General features: G+C 35.3%; 2 protein-coding genes across 2 annotated transcripts; one reads left to right on the top strand and one right to left on the bottom strand.

The window, feature by feature from the left end:
* Positions 1-233: 233 nt before the first annotated feature.
* LOC110447025 (von Hippel-Lindau disease tumor suppressor-like) lies at positions 234-2,463 on the top strand. The gene is made up of 2 exons (XM_021492426.1): positions 234-782; positions 2,007-2,463. The coding sequence occupies exons 1-2, from the start codon at positions 428-430 to the stop codon at positions 2,405-2,407; spliced, it is 756 nt and encodes a 251-aa protein (XP_021348101.1). The 5' UTR covers positions 234-427; the 3' UTR covers positions 2,408-2,463.
* A 7,921-nt stretch (positions 2,464-10,384) lies between these two features.
* Positions 10,385-20,330, bottom strand: LOC110447030 (beclin 1-associated autophagy-related key regulator-like). Its single transcript, XM_021492431.1, has 9 exons — positions 20,137-20,330; positions 19,820-19,882; positions 18,355-18,397; positions 16,975-17,056; positions 15,874-16,108; positions 14,813-14,985; positions 14,463-14,613; positions 12,546-12,719; positions 10,385-11,911 (listed from the first exon to the last, which is right to left on the bottom strand). The coding sequence occupies exons 1-9, from the start codon at positions 20,328-20,330 to the stop codon at positions 11,578-11,580; spliced, it is 1,449 nt and encodes a 482-aa protein (XP_021348106.1). The 3' UTR covers positions 10,385-11,577.
* Between the last annotated feature and the right edge of the window lie 1,453 nt (positions 20,331-21,783).

Here is a 21,783-nt window from a genome sequence, read left to right as displayed (position 1 = left end):
GTATTGGGTGGTATTGGGTAGTATTGGGTGGTATTGGGTAGTATTGGGTAATTAGACGCGCCGACCAAGGGCATTACTTTTTGTGGTTAAACTCTATTTACTAGGTAAAATTTTCAACTTAATGATACTTTTCACCTAAAGAAATATTTCATTTGGTTCAATGAAAACAAATCGCCACCATCGGTAGCATTATGGTGTCGCTTATATCATTAGCTTCTATTTTCGTTTTCGTCTGAAGTTAACATAGCGGGTATATGACGTAACTTAGCCAGTGTGCTGCACTGTAGCATTAAACCACTTTACATATATACTATAACAATAAATACAGTACTGTCCATAACATGTTTTAATGGCTTTTTTTTGCAAGTAAAAATAAATATGTGTCAAATCTCGTGACTTGGAATGTGACTGCGATCCAACAATAATCATGGCGGAGTCGAACTCCCGGTCCTCCGACTCGGAAGAATATTCTTCAAAAATCAGGTCCCTCAATAATGATGTCTGTGTCAATGTGCAATTCGCAAATAGAAGTGGAAGGACAGCATCATTATTGTGGTACAATTTCAAAGGAGTGTTTGTAAAATATGCCATTTTACATAACAATGATTTTATGGACATGCACACGTACGTGACCCACCCGTGGGGCGCTCGTGATGCTACAACAGGGAACGTTTTAAATATTGGGGGCCAGTCTGTGTATTATCCACAATCTCCAGTACACGGTGATGATGATAACGACGATGAAAAAAAAGAATATCCACTGGCATACATTGATTTACCATGTACGTATGAATGAGACATGCACTGTACACAAAACTAATAACGGCTATAGGTACAAGATGTAACATGGGATTCTGTCCCTTTGATTGTATAGTTTAATCACAGGGGCACGTTACAAATGTCTGAAATACACACATATGCTATACTGATATGGGTCTCAACACACATAAACATACTGTATGTTTATCTGTGTTGTGACCCATATCAGTATAGCATATGTGTGTATTTCAGACATTTGTAACGTGCCCCTGTGGTTTAATCTACCTATATAGCTACCTACCTGGTGCTGGACACACTGATAGTAGATATACATATCCTATCAGAGTGTCCAGCACCTTTGACATGGATTCAGTTTGTGGTAGACATTGACCACCTTGAAATACTGCATGATCTTCCTCGAGTTGTTTAGGTGCACCTTCTCTCAATGTTTTATCTTAATATTGTTATACATTGTAGCAGAGACGTATTAAGTGTTAAATACGTCTCTGATTGTAGTTGGTAGTTTGAAGTCCCTTAATCCTCAATTTCTTTATCATTAATAACAATGTAAACAAAGTTCTCCGCATTCTTTTTTGTTTCTCTCTCTCCACTTTTCTTGTGTTTGTTCACATGCAAGTCTCTCAAATGCCTTATCCAACATACTTTTGAATTGGTTAATTGTTTCACTGTAAATAAGTTCAACACACATGCACATTTATAAAATAAACTTTATTGATCAATGCATTTATTTAGACCTTATTTCAGATATTTTTTGTGACATGACAATATTAGCTTCAATAGATAAATTTTTGATATGAAACCCAAATCTTGTGGAACTTTCCACAGGCTGACAACAGGGTTTGGTACAAATGGCTAAAATACACATACATTATACTGACCCATACTGAAACAAATTGTTGAATTCTTGAGTGGTAGCCTTAATCAATGAGATTGGCCTTTGTCATATATGTACAACATATTTATCAGTTTTACCACAGACTTAAAGATAGCTAATTCTGTGGTTTCACAAACTAATATCAATGCTAAATGTAGTTATAATTTAATTCTTAAATTAAATGCTATTGAAAATAATTAAGCTATTTAATAATAATAAAATAAAATAATAGCATTTTAATTGTTTGTATAGAATGACTGATTTATTATTTGTTGGAGCATTATATAAAATTACATTGTATAAGTATATAATTATTTAGACTAAAAACCTATATGTCATTTTTACATTACAGTATATTCACTGAAGGAAATATGTCTGCATCAGGTGCAGAAACTTTATCCAAAGAAAAAAATTACAACAATTGCGGATGTGTTGCCACGGACACTAGTGACCGACCTGAAAGAGGGTGGGAAGCATGAGGTCCACTATCTCTACAAGAATATGAAGGTTAGCAGAGGTTCACATGTAGAGCACACCTGTGGAGAGGATGGTCTTGTTGAAGTTGTAAACCTAGATGGAAAAAACATACCAATGGGTGACCATCAACTTGCAAATGATAGTGAGGATGAGGCTACGGCCAGAGCAAGTTCAGATAAAAAGACAACTGAATGTCTCGACGAATCCTCAAGTGGTGAAGATTTTCAGAGTCGTCGGAACAAAAAAGAAACTTCAAGTTCTTGTTGTCTCTCTTAGATTGGAATCTTTATATGAAAAAGTCATTGATTGACTTAGAGACTGCCTCTTTATTTCNAGTTAAGTTAACATTATACTATTTTTTACTCAAATTGGTACATATTTCAACAACAAAAATAAATACTATAGACTCAGGTGACCGTTAAGGCCCATGGGCCTCTTGTTTATTGTAGAAATATTTGTTAAGATTTTTTTATTTTTTTTAAATATTTGACTGTTAATTTAATCTTACTTTATTTTCATGTTTGTGAAGATTATTGTAGAGCACAATCTAAATATGATATTAGGTAACTTAATTTATTATGAATATAGTTTTTCACACTTCACTTTCACATAAATAATATAACTACATTTGTGGATTTATTCACTGATTTTATTTATTTTATCTATTCATTGAATCCATAGGTGTCATAACCCATGAAACCTCCAACGAGGTAGATCTATTCTAGTGTGTGAAATGCAAATGAAAGTGCTTTGCTCAATTTATCTTTGACTTTCATGTAGCAAAATAACTCCAAAAATCATTCATTCGATTCAGACACAGTACTAGTCCTGCTATGAGCATTACACACACCCTGCAGTAACTAGGAGATCATTTGACCACAGGATGTAGATTTTGAGTTTGTGCTAGTTGGACTTGAATGAGGGAGATTTGAGGGGGGTCAAAATAAGGAAGTCTCCCTCCTCACGAGGGAGAGTTTACAGCTATGTGAATCTCACAACACACAATTTCATGATGGAGTTTTCACTGTTTTCACTTTGAATTATATCACAAGGGAGGCTACTTTGAAAATACTCTCCAATGCTCTGTCTGGATGTTATATTGTCAATAGTTTACATCAGTTTGTTATCATTTTACTACATTCTAATTATAGACATTTACATATTGATAGTAATTGATGGTATATATAGTATCCTTTTTATTTTTGTACATTTATGTGTCAACAAAAACTGATGCTTCTATTTAAATGACCTAGGACTGAGTTCCGAGGTGTCATGACATTATCTTCATGAGGTAACATGGATTCTTACTCATGACTTAGACAGTGACTCTTACGAGCTAGATGGCATATTCAACCTCGACATTAGGGATGTCTAAATCGGGAGAGTTGGCAAGTATGATATACATGTGTATTTCAATGATATTTACAAATATTGTTGTTCATAATAAATATTCCTGGGAGTACCAGAATTTAGGCAAATTGTGATATTTATACTCAGCTTATATTTAAAGCTGACAGTGCAAGATTAAAAGAATCATTCAAAAAATATCTTAGTCCTTGTCAAGACAACCCCTTACAAGAATCTTATAGAAGACACACTCCTCGTGTAATCTGACAAATTTATTTACAATGCAATTGGTTATATTTTGTTCATTTGAATTTGATGAACTGTTTATTTTCTTGTTACTAAAAACGATGAAAACAAAATCCCAAACTGAAGTTATGTCAAGATAAATTGTATAAGCAATGTTAAAAGTTATCCCCCTTGGAAATTCTAGATATTTTTGTGGGTTCTCCGGAGTTATTTTTGTCAAATATTAACCCTTTCACCCTATGCAACTTTAGTAGATTCTCCCATGCATTGATTTGGATAAGTCCATAATGGTCTACTGTGGTGACGGGGTCAAAGGTGTCTTGTACCCTGGTCATCATGGTAATTACGATTTAAATGACTGTTTACGATACCAATGCATCTGGTATGTACATTGTACAACGAAAATAGCATGGTATTGATATGTATGATTGCTTAGAAGTCCACACCAATGACATTTCAATAAATGTCAAAAGTAATATGTTTTTCTAGCAATATTTAATGAATATATTTAGAAACAAACAGCATTTTCAGTTCATGGTAACCACACAACACACAGGAAAAATATGTCAAGTGTAAAACAAAAATGTAAAATGTAGTGTTTCTGATTATGAGAAGGGCAACTTAATGTGAGTTGCACATATATACATGAGGAGTAATTTGACAACCTCTCATTCTGGGTTAATGAGAAAGACGATTCCTGTGTTGGTTTTTTGTTTCATTTACCCGGTATGACAATTCAATTAGCAGGTGTGCCATGGTTTTCCAGTATTAGTATTAATATCAGTTTTCATCAAAATTATTACTTTCTGTGAATAAAATGAAGTATGATCACCTTGTAAAATTCTGCTGAATACATTTTAGTCCAACATGCAATTTAGATAGGTGAACAAGAGATCCCATCATTGTACCAATATATCTTCATTAGTTCTAGGTCAGGTCGATCTTCTGTCTTCTTCTTTTTTTAACTGTTTGATTGAGTAATGTAAACTGTAAATGCACATTGAGATAATTTTATATCTGGACTTCATACTGCTGTGTATAAAAGACAAACTTTAAAGTAAGTTTGTCATTTCACACATAAGCTAGCTATATATATACAGTACTTAATGTGAAAGAAATATATCCGGTCATTGCAATATGAGAAAGACCTGTTAGGCACTTCCTGCAGCCGCCTTGTTTATTATGATCACTCTCAAAATTTAACAACCTACATATCAAAGTTGAGAAAGATACATCCGGTACTTTATGAGAAATTGCAATAACAAACATTAACTGTCAAAATCCAAGATCCAGGCCATGTATCAGCCATTTTGTTTATCCCAACACAACGACGGGCGATTTGAATAGCCAACCATCTGATGATAGTGAGCTAAAAAAAAATACACCATTTGAAATAATTAACAAGAATATGAAGTAAGAAAGTACCAATTCAAAAGGTAATATTTTAGCTGGAGAGTTACAAAGTTTGTTCAATAGATTGACCTAGACCCAATTTCAAGGTCACTTGGGTCAAATATTTCATATGTCTTTAAACAACTTCTTCAAAATAACCAGAAGACTTTCAGGTGACAATATTTGGTAACAAGCATGCATGGAAAAAGAGCAACAAAGTTTTTTTAAACAATTGACCTTGACTTGCATTCAAGGTCACAGGGGTCAGATATGTTAAAATCTTTAAACAATTTCTTCTCAATAACCAAAAGGCCCATGGTGATCAGATTTGCTCAGTAGAATACTGGGATGATGGGCTACAAATTTTGTTTAAGTGATTGACTTTGACCCACTTTCAAGGTCTCTGAGATCAGATCTTTCAGAAATCTTCAAACAACTTCTGGTAACCAAAAGACCCAGGGTGATGATACTTGGCCGAAGCTTGCTGGGATGAAGGGCTACAAAGTTTGTTTGCACAATTGATTTTGATCTACTTTCAAGGTCACTCGGGTCAAATGTTTAAAATGAAATCTTCAAATAACATTTCCTGAATGACCAAAAGGCCCAGGGTGATTATATTTTGCCAAAGGCATGCTGGGATGAAGGGCTACAATATTTGCTCAAATGAATAATCTTAACCAACTCTCAAGGTCACAGGAATCAAATCATCTTCTTGATAATCTAAAGGCCCGTGATGGTGATATTTGACTTACTTGATTAAGCCCATTTTAATGTGTTCACCCTTGGTCTACTTAAAGGTTACTGGTGTAAGATTGATACCAAAGCCCGTATCATGAAACTGTTCTCATGTTGAATTCTGTGCTCAAACCAACCTTCTTGTAACTTGCTATAATCCTTTAACAAATTAAAAAAAAAGTTAAGTGTAAAGTCTCACCAAAATGATTCCATGTTGTTGACAAAATGTGACTTGGTTATTAATCTACCATGGTGACAAGAAATTTGGCTTGAGCACAAAAATCAGTTTGAACGACTTCCACAAATACTTTCATCTGACAAATGATACGCAAGGTGTAGAATATGTACAAATTGGCAATACAATTGTTGATTCGACTACCCTATACATGTATTAGTTGCTCTTACGGTTTGAAATTACAACAAATTTGACCAACCATGCAGTTTGGTTAGGCTTTGTTTGATGTCCAGTTATTAATGTGCAAGTATCTATGTCGGTCCCCTCATCTCGGTTCAGAACAGCGGCATGTCAAGTACTTCCTTTATCTTCTGGCTAAGGTGTTCCTCAGTCCAACAGTTTTTAGTTTTCCCAGTCAATGACGTTAATTTGCCGTGTGGTATGATCTGTGATTGCCGATTTATTTATCTGGGACTTTTGACAGTTTACATTCTCATCAAAAGAAATGCCATGGTGCAACATATCCTCTGGATGATTTCAGATAATTATTTTACATAGTTACATAGTATTTTACACAGACGCATGATTCGTTTCCAGAAGACTCACCTTACATCATTACAGGGTTAACGACTCTAAAGCTAGAAATCTACCACATTCACAAAAAGCAAGTCTTGATCATACTGTCACGTTTTATTGGATTCAATGACAAGTAAAAACACATCAACAACAAACAACATTTTGTAGGCATAGTGTTTGGCCCTGAGACTGTGTACAGTACAGGCAAATATATAGCTTACCATATTATTATCATTATGGAGTGAAGGTTTTTTTTGCCCCCCAAAATAAGATTTCAAAACAACCCTAGAGTATTTTATGGCAAGGAACTTTGGTCAGTGTTCTTTGTTGGAGTTATTTAAGACACTGTATTCAAAAACTGTCGGTTTGAGCATAAACCTACTTATGTAAAAGAGTTTCCTTTGAATGAAAAAGAAGCAAATGACCAGTGCTATTGGGCTTTTCACATCGTGTCATTCACAAGTATTTGGTAGAAACAAACTTCTTTATGAATGTGGTCAAGACATGCACAAATTTATTTTTTATGGCTGACAAATATTTAAATGTTTCTCTTAAATTTAAAAAGATAATAAGCTGACCAAAAACAAAGATGAAACAACTTTAACTAGCCGGATGGTGCCTTATACAAATATTCATAAAGTTGCACCCCACTTGAATATAGTTATAACATACATGTTACAATCTGAGGCCTATTTTAAAGGGTAACATATTTGTGATTTAAATATTCTTGAAATGTCATCCACATTTCTAGTCAGTGTGACTTACAACTAAATACATAATTTATTAACTATTGGCTTCCGTGACGTAACGTGGAGAGGTCAGTTTTCAAAAAGTAAATATCATCACCTCCTCAGCTGGCCCCTGTGATTGGCTCCTGTGATATTAAGTAAAGGAGACAACCCATTAAAAGGCATTGTATTTTCTCCCACCCTTCACAGGTGTGTCTCCCTTTGCTTGTCACCCTCTATGGGGAGATAGCCTCGTACAGAACAACCCGGTCCAAGTCATAACAATAGTATGACGTGGTGTCATCAATGCATTGACGTCACGTCAACAGTAGCAGACCATGGAAGACAACTCTGGATTTGCTTGGAAAAACATGCAATGTACATGTACCAGGGTAATGTTGGCGGATTTGTGAGTAAAACAGGATGGGAGCCGAGGAAAACAATCTTCCCCTACCTACCCCTCAGGGACGATTCTATTAATCAGTCCCCCTCCCTCAACAATGATAATTAATATGACAGCCCACTTAGTGATATCATATTATCATAACCCTGTGATAACTAGTAAAACAGACAGCCCACTGAGTGACATTTGTTATCACAGGCCCCTGTGATAATACATTTTTTTTAGCCCAAAGTGATGTTATCACACCCCTGTGATAATCAATACAACAGATAGCACATTGAGTGATGTTATCAGGCCCCTGTGATAACTAGTACAACAGACATCCCACTGCCTGTGTGACAGTGCTGGATATGATAACAATATATGTAACAAAGATAAAACCAGTATATGTATCTAAATAACTGCTGTTTTTATCTTGTATTTTATTGCTACTTAACAAAAAATCATCAAAAAAAGCGTACATATTTAAAAAAAAAAATGCAAACCATATTAATCATAATCAATCATTTAACAAAGGCACAATAGGGGAACATTACTCCATTTCTTTAATTAGTGGAACATAAATATAAAAAAAATATGAATTGCTCATATTTCTGACAACTGCTTGGTATCAACACGGGAATAACAAACGTTTTTGTATCAATGCTGTGCATTAAATGCACTTTCTCATTGCCATTAATGCACTTTCTCATTGCCATTAATGCACTTTCTCATTGCCATTAATGCACTTTCTCATTGCCAACAGACATCAAGCAACATGTAACTTGGTCTGTATGTATTACACTACAACATATTTAAACTTCACAGAGGACAAATATACTTAAAAATTCCACTAAAATATCACACTCTATGATAAACATGTACCAATACAATATACCATTTTTATAACAAAACTTAATTGGTATAATGTCATTTTCTAAATAGAGGTAATTTCAACTTCAACATTTTAATACATAAAAAACAAGCAAATTTGTGGAATTTATATCCCCGACTTGCAGGACATATTGTAGGTTAACATTATTGAGGTTACGTTTAAACATGTGAGTATCGTGCTGTTGAGACATAATGTATAGCTTGAAACTTGAAAAAACAAAAAAACTTATACCTCATTGATTATCCATAAATATGCACATTACAAATCACATCAGTTGGCAAACTTAGCATGAGTTGGATGTGCATAAGGAATTTGGTTGAAATTATCACACGAAAACTAGAGTGCCCTAGATGTGTGGAAAGACAGAAGAACAGAAACATTGTTATCAAGTTTGTTGGAATTCGGCTAATATTTGCTAGAGTTATTAAGCGGAAACTGCAGATAATGACGTTTTTCTTTAATCAAGGGGCCATAAAACGTAATAAATGTATATATTTATATACAATGTATATATTAGTGCTGTATTTAGGCACAGACATAATGTGTCAATCAATTTTCAACAAGAAAATGTTACTTAAATTTTAGTGCTGACATCAGTGTATGTCAATTCTGTGTACAAAATTTATTGCAGTTATAATTTTAAGACACAAAATCAGTGTTGATATTTTGTGTGAATAAGACTAATGTGCTAAGGGAAATTTTCGCCCAGTCAAACTTTTATTTGCCCTTTCCATACTCGTCCAGTTTTTATTTCACCTTTCACACTAAACTGCATGTATTATGTTGTTTATTAAGGTTTGCTGTAATAACGAATTACTGGAAAAATGTTGCTGCAGTTTAATTTTTGCCCTTTTCGCCCTTTGTAATGAGGGCGAAAAAGGCAATAAAAAGTATTTAAGCAAATATATAGCATTCAGCAATGTGATAACAGTATCTCTTAATAATAAAGAACGTATTTTCTCATCACATTATGAATTGAAACAGAAACACTAATCAAATATTCGCTTTCCATATTTTGGAATAAAATAAACAATTGATGAACAAAATGACAACACTTTCTTTAGATAAAATACAACTCAATACATGAAAAATAATAATGATTCATTCAAGTCCCAGGTATGTCAACTCTTCTTTTATATAATAATGAGTGTGACATTAATGCTTTATTTTCACACACTAAGAAGCTTTATTTACTCATTCACCCCTGAAATATCATAATGAACAATTCAAACCTTTGAACTAGAACAGTTCAAATGTGTCTTCAGGGGTGAATGAGTCAAGATCACTTGGGTACAAATTTCATTCTAAAAATATACCTGCATATTTGACACGAGTGTGCATAATACCTAAATATTAACTGTATAGAGCAACTTGCTAAATTCAAAGCCGATCTGACAGGCAATATCTTGTCCAGAACACACATTAAATTTCCATTCATAATTGGCAGCAAAAGTCAAATATTTTCCATCAGGAAATCATTTTGTAAAACACATTTAAAAAAAATGGCAGTTTTTATTTTTAAAATAACCATTATAAACCATTATATAAATTATTCTTTATGAAAGAGGTAGCAGATTTACTCTCATGGTTTGGGCTCAAAAATAGCAAGAAAATGTCCCAACCGATCAATCATCCAGGTGACGCGTTGGCCAAGTGGTTAAGGCGTCAGACAGTCTGCTACATGTACATGTACCACTAGCCCTCGACCACTGGGTCGCAGGTTCGAGGCCTATATGGGGCAGTTGCCAGGTACTCCGGCTTTCCTTCACCACCAAAACCTGGCACGTCCTTAAATGACCATAGCTATTAATAGGACTTTAAACACAAACAAACCAAACCAACCAAATCAACCATCCTTCAACAGAAAAAGCCCTTGAAACTGCTAAGAAATGCCAATGTCATGAATCACTGTATTTTTAATTATTTGAGATCAATAAAGTTTCCGTCGTGACAATAAGTATGAAACAATAACTCAAGTGGCATTAAAAAAGGAAATGTTCACCCACTTTCTACTTTCACCTCTTAATCCATAAAGAAGACAAATTCAATGGTTATCTCAAAAATTTTGAACAGGGAAAGAAACAGTTTAACAAAAATTCTTAATATGACCATAAATTATTTATAAAAAGGACAATTTTTGTTCGAAAAATTCATGAGCAACAGTAGTGCTGACATATCACTTCTTCAAGTATATTTTGAATAAATATGCAGAGAATGATACCATTTGCAATATTTATCTTCAAAAAGAAGTTTTACTGAGAACAGAACTTCCGCATTTAAATTGAGTGCAAATATGATATATATTCTTCACAAATGGCTAATGAACTGTCAATTTTACCTAGCTCCTAGGTGAATTAATTGATCTATTTTTTATCCGAAACAACTATCAGCACAATCGTAGACCAAAAAGGCTGACTGTTTAGAGCAATAAATACATCAGTCTGCATGCACTTAACACAAGCATCAGTCATATTGAGAGATGTCTACTTCCAACCTCGGCATGCATAACTTAAAAGATTTTCCAATAATCTTTCAAAGTAGAAGATCTTCAATTGCATGGTTAAAAAAAAAACTCCTGAAGAAGACTGCAAATTGTATCATTCTAGGAACAATGCCACACAGGTTATAATGAACTTGTTTAATAACCAAGGCCTACCAAATTTGGTAGTTAATTCAACAAAACTGTATTTAAACAGTGTGCAACATTTAATAAGAAATCTTCCAAAATTTACAAAACTTTCACGTAAGAAAATATCTTATTTGCTTATGAAGCGGAACTTTTTAAAAAATGTAATAAATTAAATTCTGGTAGTGATATTAAATATAGAAAGTGCTTTCATTACCAATGATATAAAAAATTGATCTTAAAAGTTATTATATATAGCATTTAGGCAAAAGGAATCTCCAATGTCACAAAATTCGACATGGTTTCAATATTACAAGAAAGAAAACTACTAGGAGACCATGATGTCATCTTTTGTCAGAAGGTTGAGGTCCTCTGAAGAAGGACACGAGAGATGCGGCAGCTGATGAGACGAAAGCACTGGCAGTGAGGTGAGTAGGTTCAGAGGTCGGTGGCGCGTAAGATGTCGATTGCAGAGTTGAACTGAACACTGTACGATTTACTATCTCACTCTCATCTATATCATGTGGTACTTCCTCCCAGTCTGATGGCAGTCCAATCTCACCTTCACGTGTGAAGAGTTCCGCCTGACATTCCTCCTCCTCTCGTTCTTCGTCTGTTGATACAGTTATCTCCCCTACTGACTGGAGCAGCTCCTGGTTCACAGTGAAGGATTGTTCTCTAAAGGGCAGAAAAAGGACAAACATTTACTTCATACATATCAACTTCTGGACCCTCCTCTGAGTGCAAACCCAGAGAGGGATAAAGTGTGTGAAACGTTTCCAAGCATTCTTCAGTACAGGACCAAATTGTAAATATTGAGACGGATGATTGACATGTATGTTACTTGTCAAAATAGCACTAATGGATAATCAATCTAGCCTCAGTCATTCCTACTGCACATAATATTGTTTTGTAAATTTGTACATACCTCTAACAGTTTGGTGTTAAGTTCCAAAATATGAATTAAATTGATATTTTTAGAAAATTATAACTATCACTGCAGTATATATATCAGTTATATTTAAATACTCATTTTTTATTCACCAATGATTTATTCACAAAGATTTACAAAATATACACTGCAGATATTCCCCACTTTTGTATGTGTCTGAATATATATAAACAAACTCGATATTTGAATTTATTAAAAATATATTTCTCATAAGATATGAAATCACATTTTTAAACTCCTTAACTATATCATTTGCCAGATTTTCATTTGATCAATAAAACACATATTGAATAGACAGGCCAGTTGTTTTTTATGAAAAACTACCCACAACATTCTAAGTCAGACAACAAAATAAGTTACCTTCCTAGACTTGTGTGTCTAACGAGGAGGCAGATGTTTCCTAATGTATTCCTAGGATCAATGAGAGGGCAATCTGCCAGACCCTGGGAGAAACACAGGTACAACACATTCTGGTTGAGGCAGGCAACAGAGTTCCGAAAATTCTTCTCGATCACCTCAGCACCACAGAATATACTGAAACGATACAGGTTTGAAATTCAGACTATCTCGCAAAATGTACTGAAACAAGAGGCCCAGAGGGCCTGTATAGCTCACCTGGATATCTAAGCAATCCTGGCAAAATATTCTCCAAATGAGATCAAAGGGAATGGGCCAGATCCCAAGGCCAGTCCTTGTAGCATATCTGTATTAGATTTTTCATGTCCAGCAATTTTATGTATGGTTATGGGGTGGGGATCTCAACTGTTTCCAAGCTGTGACTCAGAAACTAGGTCCCTAGGGTTGTGGCCAGACCCCAAGATCAATTTTAATATCATGACTGCATTCGTCTCTTTATGCACATCATTTGTATACATATGTTTTCTTGGGTGGGGATCTCAACCATCTCAAAGTTATGACCCAGGGGTTAAGTCTGCAAGGGTGGGGCAGACCGCAGCGCCATCCTGGAAGCATATGTGTATTTATACTCAGCAATTGCATATATGGTTATAGGGTGGGGATCTTTACCATTACCAAGTAATAAACTTTTTAGCCCCACCCCTTAACCCGGGGGGCAGCCCCATCATTTGTACAATTTTGAATCTCCACCTCTCATGAATGCTTTTGATCAAATATGATTGATATCCACAGAAGTAGTCGTTATAGCAATATAGCCAAATTGCCCCCTTTTGGCCCCGCCCCTCAGCCCCCTGGGGGGTCAGCCTGACCATTTGTACTTTTTTAGTCCCAACCACCTAGGAATGCTTCCAGTCAAATCAAGTTAAATTCAAATCAGTGGTTAATCAGAAGAAGTAGTTTGAAGAAATTGTTGACGTACGGACGACGGAAAACGGACGCCACAGTATGGCATACACTCACCTTGGTCCTTCGGACCCAATGAGCTAAAATACAGGTTTAAATTCAGACTATCTCACAAAATATACTGGAACAATACAGGTTGTTTAATGGTGTTTTTTTAATGGGTGTAAAAACCAGCACATATAGAACACATTTTCATTGGTTGTAGCTTTTAAATTGTGTATATTTATCATTGGAAGATATTATTTATGAATGAAAAAGTCGACAGCAGAGGGCATTAAGAAAAAAGAAGCTCAGTATTTGGTTATAGTTTAAGTTTAAACGCAATTCTTACGAACAAATTTTGGATGTTTTGATTTTTTTTTTTAATTCAAGTAAATGCCTGTGAACTAGGGGAACATCTAACAGAGTTGGGTTAGATAAACATACCTGTAATTCTGTCTGTGAACTAGGGGAACATCTAATAGAGTTGGGTGATATATACATACTTGTAATTCTGTCTGTGAACTAGGGGAACATCTAACAGAGTTGGGCGAGATATACGTACCTGTAATTCTGTCTGTGAACTAGGGGAACATCTAACAGAGTTGGGTGGGATAAACATACCTGTAATTTTGCCTATGAACTAGGGGAACATCTAATAGAGTTGGGTGGGATAAACATACCTGTAATTGTGCCTATGAACTAGGGGAACATCTAACAGCGTTGGGTGGGATAAACATACCTGTAATTTTGCATATGAACAAGGGGAACATCTAACAGAGTTGGGCGGGATAAAGATACCTGTAATTTTGCCTATGAACTAGGGGAACATCTAATAGAGTTGGGTGGGATAAACATACCTGTAATTTTGCCTATGACCTAGGGGAACATCTAACAGAGTTGGGTGAGATAAACATACCTGTAATTTTGCCTATGAACAAGGGGAACATCTAACAGAGTTGGGCGGGATAAACATACCTGTAATTTTGCCTATGAACTAGGGGAACATCTAACAGAGATGACAATATCGATACTAGCTGACTGGCGTAACACAGTGCTGCACTGATTCGGTGACCAGGGTTACGTAAACTGTTATCAGGGTCACCATTGTTCTCACGACTCGTGGCCACTGTAAAACATTCAATAACAAAACATTTTACATTATAGCCAAGCAACACATCAAGCATACAATAAGAGGGATTCATTTTTTTTAAAATATCCAGATAAATTATATTTGAATTTTTTTACTTGATGTAACAAAGGAAAGTAAGAAAGCCGTGGGAAACTGGAAAAATGATCCAGCAGTAAAACAATACCTCCAACCTTACCCCATATATTGTAGGGTGAGTAGTCGCCAGTAGAGGGCAACGTCGGTTCCACAATCCTGAAGTCCCCATCGTTACCGTCTGTGTACACCCACTGACCTCGGATGTACGTTGTGTGGCTCGCATCCCTTAGTGCCTTTTCTGTACTGGCCGAGTTTGCACTCTCTTCCACCATACTATAAAACAAGATGGCATACAATTGTAGGTATATCTTGATATTTGAGACTTTGCTGAGCTTAACAAAGTCTGCTGAAATCTCCGACCGTTTGGACGGAACTACGTAAGTTGTATGCGTATTAAAGACAGGTAATGGAAGCAATGTAGATACGTGTATAGGGTACCAATACAATGGATTTTTTGTCTATATAAATATCTTACATGTATCAACGAACTGTCGAAACAAAGTCTGAGCGACAGACTAACTGATACCCTCCCCCTCCCCCTTTTTCCCAGATACCCCCCTCCCCCTTTTTCCCAGATATAAGTTCCCAAAACAAAGTCAATATAAGAGTAAAGTTACATCAATTAATGACAATGTGTAGCAGTTTGATAAAAATCTGTTCAAACTGCATTTATCAAAATACAATGTATTATTTACATGTATATATCAGAATGGAAAGGTTTGGGCAAAGAGTTTGCAAAAGGAGCAAAACTTTCATTTAAATTAACAGTTTCGAAAAAATAAGCAAAGACAATTCACATCAAACTATATATATTGGTGACTTTATCAGCTTCATGAAATTTAAAGAAAAATATAAAAAGGACTCTTTTGAACAAGAATTGTTTTAAATCCATGCATTTTGAAAAGGTTTAACTCCCATAAAAATATCATAATAAAAGCAAGCACCTGTGCACAACTTTCGGGAGTGATGATTATCGAATACATAAAGGGAGATTCATGAAATTCTGATGAAAATTGTGGGAGGAGGCGTCAGGATCCGACAAGACACCATCTACAGAATAAGGAAAGACAGACAGACAATCTGATTCAAGTACACTTTCCTCCCACCAACGTGTCGTTAAGTATAAATGTGTAAAATAACCTAGCTCCAGTGTGAGTCTACCTGTCTCGTTTGACTTCCATTACAGGAAATATGTAGTGTGTCAGGTCAGCTACATGTTTCTTCCTCTCCTTGGACAGATCCTCCAGGACATCTCCCAGTGAGTTAAATTTCACCCCATTGGATGTCCTCACGAGCTTAATATAATCCTTTATTCTTTGTTTCTTCTCCTGGTGATTACGACCCTTAAATCGCCTGGCATGGTTCTCCCTGCTGATAACATCTAAGTCTTGCCTTTCTAAAAAAAAATACATTTGTTTTAGTGTTAAATTGTTCAATTTTATTTTCTGTACACTGCATTAACAGATAAATGGGAAAACTTGCTATCAAAACATATCCTTTCGGATGACAGGAGATATTTGGTCTGTGCCATGTCTGTGGGTGTACAGTCTAAAAAGACATCCTATATATTTGTGAATTATCAAGGTTAGGAAAACTCTACCCTTAAGTGTACAACTTGGGGTCAAAATGAAAATTTGCTCAGAATTTATCTACAAATTATTTTTGTCAGTATTTTGTATTGAAAGGATATCAAATAGCATTTTCTGAAGGACAAAAAAGAATGCTTTTGGATTAGTCAACCTCAAATTTTCTGACCTCACAATTATGATCATACATGTACACGCTAGAACTTGATGAGACTGAAATACCACAACCCGTATTCCGTCTTTTCGTATTGCAGAGTTATCTGCTCTTGTGAGTAAGCATTGATTGTTACTTCATTTGTTTGTATGAGACAATTACGTCGTTTTCTCAAAAAATTATGACGTTACTCTCACAAACAAATGACATAACAATCAATACCTGCTCACAAGAGCAGATAACTCGCAATATGAAAAGACAGAATATGAGTGATGTCTTGCTTGATTTTTTAGACAAAAGCATTTGCGTCCTAGACTCATGTTTTTCCTATGGGGCTCCACAAATTTGGAGAATCCCCTATTTCTCTTAATAATTGGACGCATCAGCATTTTGAACTGATGGTCAGGACTTGCCTTAAAAAATCTTTACAAAATCACTTATTCTAACCCAAAGTTTCATTCCTTAAGTAAAATTTCCATATTTCCCAAACGCATCACTGACTCTTTAAATAGTGTTAAGTACCTGATGATTTCATCTCCTTTGAAGCAGATAACGTTAGTTTGAGCAATGTGATCTTCCGTTTACATTCCTGGATTTCATTTTTCTGAAAATGTGATAATACATCAGTAAAATAGTTTTTTTAAAAGATCATTTGTGACTTATTGAATATGTAAAATTATGATGAAATAAACTCCTGCAAGTGTACTCACATTAGCACACTTAAATTTTAATGTATTAATATCAAATTTCAAACAAATAACTGCATTGATGAATTAACGTACCAGTGACCACAAAATATGTAACAGCTATAGTATATATGTGAACATCAATTTGCATAATTCATATGTTTAGAGTATACATGTTAAAATATATTTTTTTAGAGACAAGAAAAGGAATATCTACCTACTCTGGGTTTTTCTGGATGTCAACCTTACCAGATTTGTTTATTTAGCCTAGTGATGATAACAATAACCAGATTATACACAGGATGTGGATGTGTTTTACATACTAAAACAATTCAGGTATTCTGATACTAAGCTTGTACATTTCAATCCTCCCAATGACTTTGAGTTAGAAAAAAGAGGCCCAGAGGGCCTGTATCGCTCACCTTTTTCTTTTGTTATATGAAACATATACGTAACTTGAAGACCGAATTTGGTAACTAGAATACAAGACATTTTAAAATTTTAATTTTAAAGCTTTTAACCACCATTGACCTTTGACTCCCAACTTTTACTTAAAGTTGACCTTTGACCTCATTACTGTAACAAAGAAAACAATTCACACAGCTGGTCTACATAACATCCCCAAGTATCATGGCTCTAGTCCAAATGGTTCTTAGGATATTGTCATTGAAGTTTTTGACACATTTGACCCCTTTGACCTTGAAAGGTCTACCGGTAGGTCTTTCTAATGAGGAAAGTTTATAGCACTCCATCCCAGGTACCTACTGGCCAAATATCATGACCCCAGGTCCTCCAGTTCTTCAAAAGTAGTCGTTCAAAAGCAGAAGGCATTTGAATGACAGGGAAACGTTTGCCAGGGTATTTTGTCTCAATAAATTGTATTGCCTGTATTTCATAGGCTATAAAGAAAATAATACCACCATACTTGCCAACCCTCCCTATTTAGGACCTAGGAAGGCTCCCGATTTTGGACACCTAAATTAAGCATTTTCAACCAATGAATTTGTTAAACTATTCCTACTTTCTAAGATCTGATGATTTCATCTGACAGAACAACTCAAAATATGCATTTTAAAAGTGTTATTTTCCCTCTAGGGTGTACATACACACATTTTATTTATGCTCTTCACTCTGAGCACGTATAATCGCCCCATGGAAATTTCAAAAAGTTGGCAAGGACACGTAATACATGCACATACAAAGTTATTCATATTACCTTCTGATCAATGACATGCTTCTTATACACTGAATGCTTCACCCTAAAACAAAATATTGTTCATAACTATCAGTATACAATGTATATAAATATAAAGAAACAAGAGATCCCAGATCTAGAGGGATCTTGATGCACACCATCGTACCATCTTCATCCATTTTATGTCAATTTGATCTTTTCTCTTATCTGTTTGATCAGTTTGCCTGTCCTCCAACTTGTTCAGTCTTAAGTTCAGTCTCAAAAGTAAACATGAACAACTAAGGACCAAGGGAAACCTACATATCAAATTTGAGACTCATAAAGATTCCTTCAGTACTTTCTGAGAAATATTGCTATCAAACTTTAACTTCCGTCGACCACCTTGGTTTTCTCTTCAGTCCTTAAATTTGATATGTGCAACTTGGGGCCATGGGGAACCTTCATGTGAAATTTCAGAAAGATCGCTTTTCTTCTTTCTGAGAAATAGCACTAAGAAGAATGGTTTAAGGACAGACAGAATGACAGACCATAGATTCAGGGTGATTTGAATAGACCATATGGCCACCATCTAAAAACAAACTGTGTCAGTATTGCTATGACAAAGATAGACAATGCAACTATTACTTTAACATAGAAATAATTTTACATACATATCCGGTTTACTGAAAGGAAAAGACATGCAAGGTAAAATTTTGAAGTAATATCAAATGATTTATCAGATGTTGTTTACAATATTTTCCTTGGGATGTAAATAACTATCATTAAGGAACAAATGTCACACAGTTTTTCACTTTTTGAAATGCAGGTATCCCCAATAACAGCAAATGAAAACAATTAAGTTGATAATAAATCAGTATCTATAGTATGTCCTCCTCATTGCTGCTGTTACAGCTTTGATTCTGAGCCAGATCTAGAGCACATCATGTGTAAAGATGCTCTTCTGACACTGAAATATTGTTCCACACTTCATATACGACCATTCCATACTGTTCATTTTTCCAAAAAACATCAATAGGGGGAAAATCCGGACCATATGGTGGCCAGTTCAATGGGTAATATAGTTGAGAGCCAGGATGTTCGACTCTTGATTTATGGGCTAGGGCATTATACCCTATTGTAACATGAGATGACATTGTTGCATCAGTGGGAATTCGACAAAGTATTATGGTTCTATGATAGAATGAGTGTTTATAGCAATCTCTGGACGTTTGAATTTGTTTGAAGACATAAGTGTTGTGNGGGGGGGGGGGGGGGGGGGGGGGGGGTCAACAGGGATAATCAGAAGATTTTCTGATTATATTACCGGTAGTTTCCCTTCAGAACAGAGTTTGATAAATGCATTGTGACATTTTTTTATTGTGGTTTTGAGAACTCTGTGACTCGCTGGCATATAGCAATATGAAAGAAAGTCTTTATAAATTTTCACACATTGAATCCAAAGGAATTATTGAAGTGATAGATGGGGAAACTTCAAATCATTTCTTACTGCTCCAGCACAGAATCCCTCTCCTTTGTAAGGATTTCTAACTTGTGACTTTTATCTGTAAACCTGTAACACACAAAATTACGGAAGATCATAAATCAAGTGAAGCTTACAGGTATCCTAAAAATGCAATGACGCAGCTTAGTTATTTAACCATATGATAAATAGTCGTTCAAGAAAAAAGAGGTTTGTGTCTGCAAAATCACAAAATCAGGCAATATGCAAAAATGAAATCACGAAACAGTAATAAAACTGACAGTTTTTCTGTATTTTCTTTCTTTGTTTACATTTTGATTACCACCATCTGTCAAACTACACACCTTTCTGGGTAGGTGCCTTTGGAGTGCACGAACAGGCCCTGGTTGACGCATGTTTTACAGTAAAATGGTCGTTTGCTATAGTCACACACAGGACATCGTTCAACAGCGATTTTGAGACCGGATGAACTGCCAAATGATGACGACAATTCGAACTCAGTAGGCGCCTCCTGTTCGTCTATACTCGAGGCAGCCATGTTTACTAAATAGGCATTTCTAATTTTCTGTACGGAAAACGGATAAAAAATCCGGAAATTATCCTGGTCTGATGGTGTTAGCAATTTAAAACATAGAAATAGCTTTATTTTAAACGGTTATGTTATATTTATGACAAAATATTGTTGAAAACAAAACACTGGTGATATATATATTTTACACCACAGCAATAACCATACATGGCATATATCTAATATTATTATTTTATTATTATTAATTTATTATTATAGATCGATTATTTCAAACTACATCTTTCCAGAGACGTATAGCTTTAAGCGTCTCTGATCTTTCATGCAAAATTTGTATTTGGATGCTTGTAAATATATTGTCTTTTATTCAAATTAAATCGTACTAATACATTTGATCCTTTGAACCGGACATTCCATTCTTAATTACTTCTTAACTTCGAAAAATATTCTTGATTTTTTGATGAATAACAGAACTTTGCATATATATTTCGGGTGATTTTCTCCTCTCAAGTGAGTAGCACTAATGCAACTTATAAAAAATGGCCATGCGTGAATCATCCGATTCCGTGCTATTATCCATCCCTAAACAAATGCTATACTCTTCACTGAACTGAACCGTAACCAGATAGTCACTCTCCCGCCAAAAATGTTGACAGTCACAATTAAGACAAAGAAATTTTACACTAAAACCACGGAATCAGCTATCTCGGTAAAATATAAAATATGATAAAGAGTATTCCTGTTCTCACAGTAAATTCGTCGCAGGGCCAGGGGCGTACCCCCCCCCCCCCCCCCCCCTTTCAAAAAAACAAACAAAAAACTATCGTAATCTGCTAATATTGTATTGAATATGGCAATTTTTCATATTTATTAATTAAACACATAAACACCCTGACACTTTAACTCTAAAATATACATGCTCCATGTCAGGAACCGTTACATTAGTGCATTTCACAATTATTTTATGTTTTTTAGCAAAACAAAATTGATTTCAAATATCCTAGAAACGCCCCTGCGTCGGGACCTCTTCTGGTCACTAGAATGTGCTTGATTTAAGATTATAGTTTTGTTTGTCCGTGCCATTGATCAGTCACGTACGACAGAACATCGGTTATGCAGTTCAAAGGCGGATGCAGGGAGAGGGGGTGGGGTCCAGGGGGTCCGGACCCCCCCTTTTTTTTTACCGCCGATTTTGTTTTTATACTTAACAACTAACGCCTAAAATTGTCGCCTCGCTTCGCTCGGCCATATTCCCAATAATATGGGACTACTGGTGTAAGGTCGGTACCAATGTTAATCTTATCAAACCCTGTACCTAGTACAGATGCTTGTTTCTATATCATACTCTACGGAAATCTAATGTACAATTCTATTTTTGATTTGTATTCATTTGATAGGCTTAAACACGGAATTATTTGGAACAATAAATAGCAAGACACAGATTTAGGGGGGGGGGGGGGGGGGT

The sequence above is a fragment of the Mizuhopecten yessoensis genome, unplaced genomic scaffold (genome assembly GCF_002113885.1).
Source record: "Mizuhopecten yessoensis strain PY_sf001 unplaced genomic scaffold, ASM211388v2 scaffold3135, whole genome shotgun sequence".
In the NCBI taxonomy this organism is placed as follows: Eukaryota; Metazoa; Mollusca; class Bivalvia; order Pectinida; family Pectinidae; genus Mizuhopecten; species Mizuhopecten yessoensis.
The sequence above is the reverse complement of the archived record's forward strand: the minus strand, read 5'-3'. Positions and strand labels throughout refer to the sequence as shown.